Source organism: Gallinula chloropus (assembly GCF_964237585.1).
Source record: "Gallinula chloropus genome assembly, chromosome: 4".
NCBI classification, from domain to species: Eukaryota; Metazoa; Chordata; class Aves; order Gruiformes; family Rallidae; genus Gallinula; species Gallinula chloropus.
The window spans coordinates 27,772,832-27,785,262 of record NC_140088.1 but is presented as its reverse complement, the minus strand read 5'-3'; the positions used below and the strand labels follow the sequence as shown (position 1 = coordinate 27,785,262).

At 38.1% G+C, this 12,431-nt stretch overlaps 1 protein-coding gene across 4 annotated transcripts in view; it reads left to right on the top strand.

Annotated features, from left to right (window-relative positions):
• The window catches only part of DENND5A (DENN domain containing 5A), a gene marked incomplete at its 5' end in the record, with an annotated part of 66,297 nt that overhangs the window by 41,410 nt on the left and 12,456 nt on the right, over positions 1-12,431 (top strand). For 2 of the 4 annotated variants that reach the window (XM_084263563.1, XM_084263562.1), the window contains 7 exons: positions 324-558; positions 1,007-1,157; positions 1,795-1,888; positions 4,919-5,050; positions 6,614-6,766; positions 9,955-10,039; positions 11,425-11,509. In XM_084263563.1, coding sequence (XP_084119689.1) covers positions 324-558; positions 1,007-1,157; positions 1,795-1,888; positions 4,919-5,050; positions 6,614-6,766; positions 9,955-10,039; positions 11,425-11,509 — 935 coding nt within the window. Of the gene's footprint in view, positions 1-323; positions 559-1,006; positions 1,158-1,794; positions 1,889-3,872; positions 3,981-4,918; positions 5,051-6,613; positions 6,767-7,591; positions 7,697-9,954; positions 10,040-11,424; positions 11,510-12,431 lie in introns of all 4 variants that reach the window. The other 2 variants (XM_084263560.1, XM_084263561.1) reach the window with 2 other exon arrangements.

Here is a 12,431-nt window from a genome sequence, read left to right as displayed (position 1 = left end):
TTCATAGGCTTTGAGCCCAGACAGAGATACATAATATCCACACCTGCAGTAGTTGTGGTTGGCTGGGATTCTGTTGAAATTTTTAGAAAATTATGGAAATACTAAAATCACTGTTTAGCATTTATTGTGCTATATTGTCACAAAACTGAAGATTTTCATATAGGCTGCCTGTCTTGGAGATAGAATTGCTGTGTGTAATAAAACCAGGCTTTAAGTGGCACCAATGCACTCTAATTGGTCCTTGGTTAGAAGAATTGGTGGTTTTGGTTGATGTATCTGTCTCTGCAGACTCCCAAACACTCTTATCTCTTCTTGTCTGTTAGGCATCTTTCTTATCGGACCAGCCTGAACCTTACTTACCTTTCCTCTCAAGATTCCTGGAGACCCAAATGTTTGCATCTTTTATTGACAACAAGATTATGTGTCATGATGAAGATGATAAAGACCCTGTTTTGAGAGTGTTTGATTCTCGAGTGGATAAGATTAGGCTGCTAAATGTTAGGACACCAACTCTGCGCACATCTATGTATCAAAAATGCACAACCATTGATGAGGCTGGTAAGAGCGATAAACCACTTCCTTGACACTTAAGATATAACTAGTCAGTGCTGGTTTTTGTAGGCATCAGGTTGAAGTTAAATAATGATTCATGCTTTGAAACCTAAAAAGGAAAACTCAGCAAAAAAAAGCTGAGGTGCAAAGCTTAAGCTGAGAACTAAAAGTTACGTAGGAAGCTGAGATGTCAGATGAATTTTGTGTAAAGTTTAATTGAACTCAAATGTTTTCCTGCATGCTTTGTATGAAAAATCAATGTAAGCATTCTCCTTTTGGTGTCAGTTTTTGATATTTAATAAATAAACTCTTGTAGTAGTGTACTGCTCGGGGTCAGGAAGAAACTTCCACTTCTCTTAAATTTGAGAACTGCTTTGAGTTGTTGATGTGTGATGATAGCTACGTGTCTGATTAAGACACCTTTAAAAAAACCCAAACTTTCTTAATATTTCAGAGAAATCTATTGAATTAAGGCTGGTAAAAATAGATCACACTGCAGTCCACCCACACTTGCTGGACATGAAAATTGGACAAGGGAAATACGAGCTTGGATTTTTTCCCAGGCTTCAGTCTGATGTGTTATCCACTGGACCAGCAAGCAACAAGTGAGTAAGCTAGGACAACAGGTGCCGGATCTTGGCAACTTCTACAGACTGATACTAAAGCAGAGATGCTAGAGGCTTATTCAGTACATTTTTCCTTCCCGCCCCCTCCCCCACCAAGTGAGAACAAATCAGATGATGTGGGTGGGTTGTGTATGGCTGGAGTTTTTTTGTCTCTTATTCTTTCTCTTTCTTTGCTTTCTTTAAGTCCAAACTTCAAGAATCAAATTGACTTATTGCCATATATGTTTGAGGTTATAGTTGATGTACTTTGACTTTACTCATAATTACTGTTGATATAAAAGCACATCAACTTATTGGATCTGAGTTAAGAGCTAGCAAATATTTTGGGATATCTTCTCATAAATGTTTTGAAGGAAGAGGAATAAGGTGTAAATTGTGACTGGATGTTATAAAGGGATGGAAAAATTCAGAGCAAGTGTATGTGATTTAATATTCTTGAATCCTTTGGTTCCCTAATGTTGGATTCTTCACAGAGATTCTTTGTGTGCGTTTGCAGTTACACTTTGTAATTGATGTCCATATGTTCAATATACAGTAAGATAGAAACTTCTTATTCCCTCTTTGCTGCTTTCCTTTACCTCTTCACATTTGCTTAACAATGTTGTTCTTTCTATAGGTGGACAAAGAGAAATGCTCCTGCACAGTGGAGACGGAAGGACAGACAGAAGCAACACACAGAGCACCTGCGTCTTGACAACGATCAGAGAGAGGTGAAAACTGTTCGGCTATAGAGATCTGGGTTTTTTTTTTTCATAATCGCCTCAATAATGCTCTGTAACCTTTATGAAACCTCTAGACAGTTACTTACAGTCTTTCTCTGATGTCCCTTATTTGCATTTAATATAAATGAAGTTTCTGGTCCTTAGCAGACCAACAATAGTTTGCTTATTCTAGACGTTACACCATTTTACCCATTCTCTAGGGAAACTTATTTCATCCCATGTATAGGAGAGTTCCCTGAAAATGTCATCACATGCTTTAAAGTTTGTTTGTTTTGTTTTGTTTTTTTTTTAAAAAAAAAAAAAGTTTGGGGGAAGGAAAGAATTAACAGGTTTTAGCCAACTATTTCCTTTCTCTAACTCAGTCATGCTGTGCTACTTCTGTGTATTTGATGGAGGAACCATAACCAACTCCAGAGGGTGATTAAATTAATCCTAAAATCAGAAGCATTGCCTTTTGGAGTTGCCTGGTTTTCTTTTGTAGACAATAAAATCGGTCCTAATGTGGCAAACTCACACACAACCACAGGCTGAGGTGGGAACATGAGCCACACCCAGACTGTCAGGTTTGTCTGCCTGTTTTTATACGGCACAGTGAGACGGATTTACCCACCTTCTTCTCTCACCAGTGCTTCTACAGCTGACAGTCATTCTTTGTGGTGAAGGGATTTTGAAAGATCTGGGTGATGTGAACTAATTACAGTACAGTTTCTGATTCATATGATACAGACTGCAGACTGTGATACCAGGTGTTGATTTATGGGTAATTCCAAGAATAATCTGGTTTAAAGTATCAGAATTCATGTTTTTGTTTAGCCTCAGAGCTTACTTTTATTTAAATGTGTGTTGTTTATTGAAGAGAATATTCTCTTGCCTTGTAAAATAGCTTCAGAAAAGCTTCCTTTGGAATTTTAAAGCAGTCATCTGTCTGTTAGGATAAAGTTGTCAGAATCAAATATCTTTATATGTCCAGTTCATTCTTTTCTGGTAGTGATGACTTCAATTGCATTTCCAGTGTACTAATTTCCAGAATTTTCTGACTGGTTTGTTAAAGTTCAAGTATAGTGTCATCTGTGTCATCCATAACCATGTAATAGAAGAATGTCTACCTAATAAAACAAGCTGCAAGTAGTTTCTGGCTTTAACATGTTCCGTGTGCTCAGATAATTCTCAAGTGCTTCATACTTGGAAGTAACACAAGTGAAGAATAGTTGAATTGTAACTTCACTATTGCTTTTAAAAATTATGATGCTTAGCACGTGTAAACTTCTGAGGTATTGGTTAGGTAATTACAAATGCAAAAACCTACCCCTGGTCTCTGGGGTTTTCTTGTTTGGTTTGGTTTTTAACTTTCACATGTTGATTATCCTATAGGAGTTATTCTGTCACGTGAGGCAAATAATGTCTGAGGAATAAAAATTACAAATGTGTGCTCAGGTGAGGGTACCAATTGCCAGGTTGATCTGCGCTGGTGTTTCAGGGCTTTGTGCTCTGCCTTTGATCACATAGTACTGATTGGATGCTGACCCCCTCTCCCAGGTGAACCAGAAACTTTCCTATTAAGTCTGAAAGAATGGGGAGGAAGCCCTTCTGAGATGAACTCTGGGGATCAGGCTGAGCAGGAGGCAGTGGTATCAAACTGCAGTGTTGTGAGTTTTAGACAAGTTAAAGCTTTGGGACAGCCAACAAATACCTGTGGAATTGAGACCTAGTGGCTTTTAACTTGCAAATATTTATGCCTAGTGGAGGGCAGAGTTTACACAGATACAATGATTGAGCACCTTTTTTTTCCTTCAGCTTCGTTACTTATGATTTACTTTTATGTTGAATGCTTGGGAGTTCTGCACTGTATTCTGCACTGTCTTCACTCTTTTCCTTTTCTGTTTTGCATGCTTGCTTTTACTACCTCATTTGTGCTTACCACTTTCACTTTACATGGTCTGCTTGGCTTTTTGCTACCAACATGTCCTGCCAGCGCCTGGACTTTTCCATGTCAGAGCTTCAGTTGCAGTTATGTTTAGACTGGAACCAGCATGATTGGCCCTTCGTGCCCTCTATAAAATCTGTGTCAGAGCGTTACCTGGTATGTCCAATGCACAATATGACTGCAATCATAGTTCTGGATAAAGATGCATAATTAAATGTATATATCTTTAGTGCAAGGCTGATGGAGAAGATGGGGTTTTCCCTCTTTGCAAAGATAGATCATGTTTATAAATCTGTCTCTTCACTGAGTTTTCAGTTGGTCATTTTTTCAGTGTAAACTAGAGAAGGTACCTGTTAGTATGAAATACATACTATTTGTTAGTATTCAGTCAGGACCTGTACAGGACTTTATCACTCGTTGTCAGCGGTGCCCCAACCAGTCTGTGATCACTTAACTTGACAAATATTTTGAAAGACATTCTTGCTTCTGAGGTGACAACAGTGGCAACTCCTTGATGGCAGTAACAGGACCAGAAAAGCTCTTTTGAGTACAGTTAGTTGAGGAAAACTTTTTTTTCTCAAAGATAGATGCCTCACAGCTGAGAGCTGTTAGTAGCACTTTGCAACTGCTTCCCAAAAGACTGGAAGGGTGGGTAAGAAATAGGAGATCTGCAGGAACGAAGGGCACAGCACAGACATCACCATGCTCCTGACAGTTTTCTTGCAGTACTCATGTAGGGCAGGCTGAATAGTCTTGGTCTGGGTAATTATTAAAACTTTTTATTTTATATGAAAAAATAATACAGTCCTCAGTGATGAAATAGTTGAATCTTTTATGCATCTAAATGTCCTTGGCAGTTTGTATTGTGTTTTTATTGTTCAGCAATGTGTGCTCTAATACTAGGTAGACATTATAAATGGGGATTTTATCTCCAATGGATTAGTACCTTAAGTCTCTTACCCTTATATAATGCTGGATCCTTTCCTCTTCATTGCACAGGGGTGGGTTATAAAGATAAATTTATCCTTTTCTCTTGGCAAAGTAGTCTCACCTGCACTTTTATCTGTACTTCTCAATTTTCTACTCCAATACAGAAATATATCCAAGAAGCCAGGAATCTGGGCAGCACTATTCGGCAGCCTAAACTGTCTAACCTCTCGCCATCGGTCATCGCGCAAACAAACTGGAAGTTTGTAGAAGGCTTGTTGAAGGAATGCCGAAATAAGGTAACACAGAGAACAGTTTTGTTCTCTTGCACCTCATATTCATCCTTTATGAACCATTCCTTGTGTTTGAACACTCCCTCCTTTCACTGTCTTTCTGCTTTATCCATGTAAAGATTTCTGTGTGGTAGTGAGACATTCATGAAAAGATAACGTATTTCAAAATTCTGCAAGGAGTGGAAACTTTATTAAGCAGATTTAGGATAGAGAATGTAAAATGATAGAAAGAGAATGAATATTCTGATGGATCTTTATCATCCTGCTGCCTATGTCTATTATAGTTTTTCAGTTATCAGTAATGAGACTGACTATACTATTTCAACAAGAGTGAATAATCCAAAGAGGAGGTTGTGGTGAAATTGCAGGAGCTTTTCTCATAAACAAAGGAAGTGGGTTAACAAACTTGTGAAACACTGTTTTTCAAATACTTAATGAAAGAGTTTGACATTAGTTTGTAGACTTGCTTCACCAGTATGTATTCGACAATATGTTCGCCTGAATTAAATGTTATTTTCTTACTAACGCAATAAAGAGAATAATTATCAAATAGGCACTTCCTTGCTTTAGGTCAGTGGAGGTAATAAAGTGATTGTATGCAACTTTTTGTAAAACTGTGTTTAATACATGCAGTACATCTACTTCTGATTTCACTTCAGTTTTCTGTGCATGTGAAACTGTCCAAATAACCCCCTCACTTAGTAGAGGCACATGACAGTGAAAATCCTTGAGTATAAGACTTTGCTCTTTGACTGTGGGAATGCAGTGAGCCTGCTGTTGGCAGAGAGAGAAATTACCAGGGGAGATGGGCAGAAGAAGCTAGAAGTGAACTTAAAGTTTTCATCTCAACTAAGACTGTGCATAGCTGCCTAAGGGAGAATTACTCATCTGAGAGCTATTTTAGACCAGCAGCAAAGATGAAAAAAATGTCTAAGAAAGGAGAAGTGATTCCTTACTCCTTTTTGCCTCTGGACAGGTATATGATGAATATACTGCGACTGGGAGACTGTACTTTAAAAGTTAGCTGAGAGCTTTATTGACCAGTGTGCATGATTTAGGAGAATGGATTATTGGGGAAACTCGAGAGGCACTCCTGGATGGGTTAGGTTTTAAACACAGATATGCTTCTGACAGAACAGGGTCTTACAGGAATGATGTTTTGCCCTGCTACTTGGAAGTATTTGTGCACGTTCACCTTCCCTGGGACATATTTTACTTCTCCTGGTCCAGCACCTGATAGGCTTCAAAAGCACTGAAGACCTGTATTACAGGGCCTTGATGGTGGGCCTCCATTATCAACAAATGGCCTGCTGTTCCCCTTGTTGGGTCTACCCTGTGGTGGCTTATGTGCCCATTAAAGTGATTGACACTGGTGCTGCTGCTCTTGCTTGAAAAACAGGAATAAAAGAAATGTAGTCCTGCACTAATTTCAGAAGTGCTGCATACACCCTGTTATTCTGCTGAATCCTTGCAATTGTGTGCTTCCTTGTTGGTTATTTTAAAAGTGTTAAGTGATCTTGGAAGTTCCTGTGGAAAGAATTAACTCTCTTTTGCCTTGTCCTTTTTGAGACCAAGAGGATGTTGGTTGAAAAAATGGGTCGAGAAGCTGTGGAGCTAGGTCATGGTGAAGTGAATATCACAGGTGTAGAAGAGAATACCTTAATAGCCAGTCTGTGTGACCTCTTAGAAAGGATATGGAGCCATGGTCTGCAAGTCAAACAGGTGAGGAACGAATATACCTGTATGTTACAAAGTGCAATTTTCTAAAGTCTTGTGCTTTTTCTCTCTCCTTTCAGAGGATGCCTTTTGTGCATATAAAAATGGGCTAAAATATTTGTGTGTGTCCCCTAGCTTCTTTAATGGTAGTTACTGCCCCTTTGTCTGTCCCCACTTTTTGCTCTGAGGTATGTGCAAGTGCACATGTAGATGTGTTCCACAGATGACTTCTTGGAAGACTTTCGTTCTGTTTAACCTCAAGTTTTTGTTTGGTTTTTGGGTTTTGGTGTTTTCTTAATAGGGTGATCATTCAAACTATTACTGTGTTCTTAATGCTTTTGTTACTGGAGTTGCATAGGCTACAAGGCAGCATGTGCTAAAGGTGCTGTCAGTGGGCTATGGTACGGGGAAGGATTGTGTAATTTTTAAGAGTAAATCCCTGGTTATTTTGGTTCTTCCTGAATGATGTAGGGATACTTAAGTGACATTTATAAGATGACTATTTAGAGGTGGCATTTTTCATGTGAAATGAATAATTGTCCTTCATGCTTTTCAGTTTGGATTAACTTGTGGGACTAGATGGAGTTTGGAAGGCCTTTTATCCTTTTTTCTTACTTGTACAAAGGCATAGTGAGGACTGTGAGGATTGTAACTTCTTTTAAAAGAATGTGCAGAATAAATGTATGTAATCCAGACAACTGTAATTCAGTCTCTCTGTTCCCAGCACCCAAGTGCCAGTGTTTAAATCTGCTCTCCTTCAAACTGTACAGCAGTTCTCTATGTGAAGATTTATCATGTGATTCTCTCCCTTCCCTCTTGTATACCACTTAGGATAGAAGCTGTACTGCTTTCGTCTTAGAAGACAGAGCATCAGTATACACTGCTTCAACTCAGATATGGGCCTTTCAGACCACCAGACGGCCAACCCTACATAAGGTTAATGCTTTGGATTGATTGCAGATGTTGGCAAACAGTGCTGAATGGTGGAATAAATAGAGTGGTGGAATATAATAGAGGCCTGATGGAGGAAGTGCAGAGCATCTCATGTTGTGACCCACATTAAAAAAAAAAAAAAAAAGCACCACTAATTCTCTGTGTGCTCTGGCCTTTATTAAATATAGAAAAGCCTGCTGGTTTATCCATTGATTTTATTTTATCTTTCAATAACAAATGAAGGAAAACTCTTCTTTCTCAATTGACCATAGTAATGAGGATGGCTTTTGTTCCACCAACCCCTGCTTTTACCTCTTTCCTGCTGATGAACCCTGATAGCCCTGCCTTAGCTACCTACTGATTCTTCCATGTTCAAAGTGAATCTACACCTTCCTTTGCCCAGAGGAGAGTTGTCAGATGTAGGGTGGAATGACTGAAGTAGTCTGAACTTTCAGAAGGCCTTGGTTATTCCCTTGTCCATTCTCTGTCCCACTGCTTTCCTTAGGCTGTTTTCCTTTCCCGTATAGATACAGCTTGCATCATCATTGCTATCTGGTGAAGTTAAAGGAGAGTTAACATGATGGTAAAGGAAGTGGGCAGATATATACTGCATGAGTCCTGACATTCATCATGATTGTTGACATCTATTTGCTGCAGGATCCTTTGTTTGCTGCTTTATGTGATCTATTGCAGTTCTCCTTGCCATGGCAGCTGGTTGCTGAACGCTAGACTGTGTGTGCATGTGTGTTTATTGAGAGAAATGCCATTTTGGATGTAACTGTTCCCTGGTTGATAGCTTTCGTGCTCTCTTTCTATGTTTTTGTAAGATTTGCAATTTTGGCTTTCTGTATTGGATCTGTCAGGTATGCACACGAGGCATAGAGCTCCTCTGGATTATTTTTATATCTTCGTCACTCAACACATATTGTTAATAGATTTCTCTCAACACAGATGTAGCAGATGCTCTAAGCTTTATCTTCTGGAGGCATGCCACTTCTGGAATAATCCCTCATGGCTGTTTAGTTCTTTATGTCAACTGTAGTGAGCTATAGGATTGAAGTGTTTAGAGATTTTTAAAGATAGTTTTTTTTAAAAAAATATTTCAGAGTTGAGCAGTGCAGGAAGGCACTTAAATGATTTTAGATGACATTGATACTGCTGAATTGACAACTGTTGCTTTATAGTCATGACTTCTTTCTGCACAAAGTTGTAAATAAAAATATGGCTGTATAATATGACTGCCTTTCTGAAATGCATAGTTAATAAATCTTGACTGGGATTTCCAGTTAATTTAATAATTTAGATAAGTAATACTAATGAATTTCCTCTGTAAATAGTTCCAATTAATGTGCTGGAGAGCCCCTGTTCAATTACTGCTGTCTTTCTATGGCTTTGCAAGCTTTTGATTTATAATGCAGTATATTTTAAGATGAATCCAGAAATACTTGTAGTTTGCCTGTGAAGGATTTCCTCAGATTGCTTCACGCCACCAGAGGTTTAAGAAAGCAATATAATGAGCAAGGTGCACCTTTTAACACCATTTGATGGGTTTATCTTGGCCTAAAGACTACATCCTAAATTTTAACTTTCCAAGCTGGTTTTATAATATGTAGATCTGGATTATTTAGTCTTGCTAATTAAGCTTTCGTTGTTCTGCTTGTGGTTTAGACTGTCTTTTCTTACTGTGCTTGTGATTATTTAAGTCCTTTGCCTAACAAAATGGAGGGGGATCTTTTGAGGTTCTGAAAACTGACAGCATGCATCTGTGGCCCTGAATTACCCTGAAAGGAGCAGATGCACAAGACTTGGTCTGGGTCTAAGGGGGCTTACTCTGGCTGGCTCTGTATCTCTTATCACTTCACTGCTGAAGGAGCAGAGAGGGAAAGACACGCATAATACAGGTTATGGCCTTAGACTTAGAACTCTACTGGCACATAGTGTTTTACAATCCTTTAAATGTTTTCTTGTCATGTTAATGAACTACGAGAAATTAAATTCAATTTACTTTTTCCTGTGACCAGAATCATTAGATCCCACTAGTTTGATTCTTGCTTTTCTTTCTCAACTTCTTTACAGCTCCCAAGCACCTCTAACTTGTCTCTTTTTTTATTTTTTACCACTGACTTTATAGGAAGAAACATAGTTAAAGCAAGTTTTTCATTATGGCTGATATTTTCAGTGATGACTTAATCTCTTGTGCTTTCTTTTAATTTAGCTGATAGTGATTTCTTTAACTAATTTTTTAAAAAAAATTATTTTAGGGGAAGTCTGCTTTGTGGTCTCATCTGTTACACTATCTAGAAAACAGACAGAGAAAAGCTACATCAGGCAGCTTCAGTACCTCAGGTAAGATTGGCTTCTACTGGAAGAGGATAAAAAAACTAGGATTAAGAGCTGCCTCCAGATTTGCACCACGTGGAGTTTGTTTCCTTGGAAATAACCTTCAGTCAGTATAACTGAATCAGGTATTTTGTCTGCTACAGGATTAATATGAACCTGGTATACTTTGTCCCAATATATTTTGGGGAAAAAAACAAACCCAAACTTGTTCGAATTGAGCCCACTTGCTTAGTTCTGGTATCTGACTACTGAGTAGTCATCAGATACCAGAAATATCTGATGTTTCAACGACAGGCTTTAAAGTGGATGGATCTGATGTACTGTCTTCCATATTACATTTATGCTTTGCCGGTCATGCAGTGACTATTATTTTATGGATGAGGGTGGAAAACAAGTTAAAAGCCTGTAACACAATTCCATACATCCTGAAGTTACCCATTCTCTCTTGAAAAATAACTGAACAATAGATTTATTGTTAAAACTTAAAATTTTTAAAAAGGTAAAACCCACTGCAGAAAGATGTATTGACTTTTGCTATATGAAGTGTTGCAGTAGAAGTAATATTGTGTGTAAGATCTACTGATAATTTCTTTCTAAGGTTGTTAATGTGACTTTTAAACACTGCTTGTGTCAGATGGGAACATAGGGTATAACTATGGAGAGAACAGTGGGTTTGGGGGAGGCAGGGGGTGACTTTGTTCTAAAAGTTGATGTAGACAAGGAGCTGAGCATTACTAACATGCACAAAGTCCTCTAAGCAATCAGAACCAAAGATTTGGAAAAATATTAAGGTCATTTGGTCTGTAGTGGTTTTGTGCATCAGACTGACGTTACAATCAGTTTTATGCTTTCTAACTTGGGAATGAGGGCAGGGACTGTATTAAACATACAACTTTATTCTAGATGGAATTTGAAGGGGAAGAGTAATAATATTGATTAAAAAAACCAAAAAAACAAAATATGCTGTCTTAAAAAGTAGTGGTGTTGCAGGGATGTGCAGAGTGATAGTTCAGTTAAGCATATGATGTGTGGTGTACTCAGTGTACATTGCAACAGTGCCAGTCAGTTTCACTACATAGAAAAGAAGTAGGATAGTGTTTAGAAAATAATACTTGATTAGTATATGTCTTAAGCTATTTGATGTCAACTGAATCTAAGCTCATTTATTGTGTTAATGCTCAGTGTGTGCTGATCTGCATAACCATCTGTGGTAGTGTATTAGATTTTCATGCCATCCTAAGTGGAAATGTGTCACAATATCTTCACAAAGCAGTGAGACATCAATAACACAAGATTGCAAGCTGGTGTTAATTCACCTTCTTTTTTTTATATTGACGTAAAAATCTTTAGCTGAACTTCTACTAACAAGAAATTCTTTCTTCTGAATCTAGGAATACTTCTTGATTCAGAAAGGAGAAAATCTGATACCAGTCCAGCAATGTCACCTCTTAGAATCTCTCTCATCCAGGATATGAGGTGAGTTTAAACTATTACAACTTAACACAGAAAACGTGTGAGACTTGCATACTTTTTTCTGTACCATGAAGAAACATCTGTGTTGGATACAGTAGGAGGGGGTTGTGTGGAAGGAACCTGAGCTGTTTTAGAGTATATAGTGCAACTTTCTTAGTCACCTTTACCAAAACATCTTTCATACTGAAGAGGTTTTATACTGTCACAGCAACTAACCTAGAGAAATACCCTTTCAAAGTTCTCATCTTGGAAAGTGTTCTGTATTGGTTTTTTTCTACAAAGATGCCAGGTGTAGCATGTATTTTCCCGAACATTGTGAAGTTGGTGGTTGAGCTCTGAGCTCTTTCTTGTTTCCCAGTGAAGGAAGCAGTTTAGAGAATTTCTTTAATCTAAAGAGTGGGTTTGTCTAACACTGAGTACTGTAGCGTGAGTAAAACTGTAACCTCTGCTCAATGCCTTGTTTTCAGTGCATTAATAAACAATATGCAGAACTCCTAAATTAATTTTGAGACAATTTTTCTTTCTCCTTTCCTTACAAATGTCTCATTTTTTCAGTGGCAGGGAGTGAATTGGTGACTTTCAAGGGACATGCTTGTCCTTTCAAAATATATCGTTAGTGTCTCGTGTGCAGGAAAAGCTACTACTGAGCATGCAGAGACAGTATTTAATTTTCCAAAGCACTCAGCCATAAATATTGCAGTGATAAGGTCCAGGATGATTCTTAAATCATGTGAGGCAATAGGCCTGGTTTAGAATTTTGTAAATAGGGCACTGCATTGCAGATATTTCCTTTTTAGGCCCTTAATCGTTTCCAGCTAAATATGCAAGGAATTTAGGTACTGTTGAATATTAAGGTGATATTTTTTCGGTAGTTTGTCTGATATTTTATATTCAGCCTAGCTTTGTTCAAAATAAACCATCACAC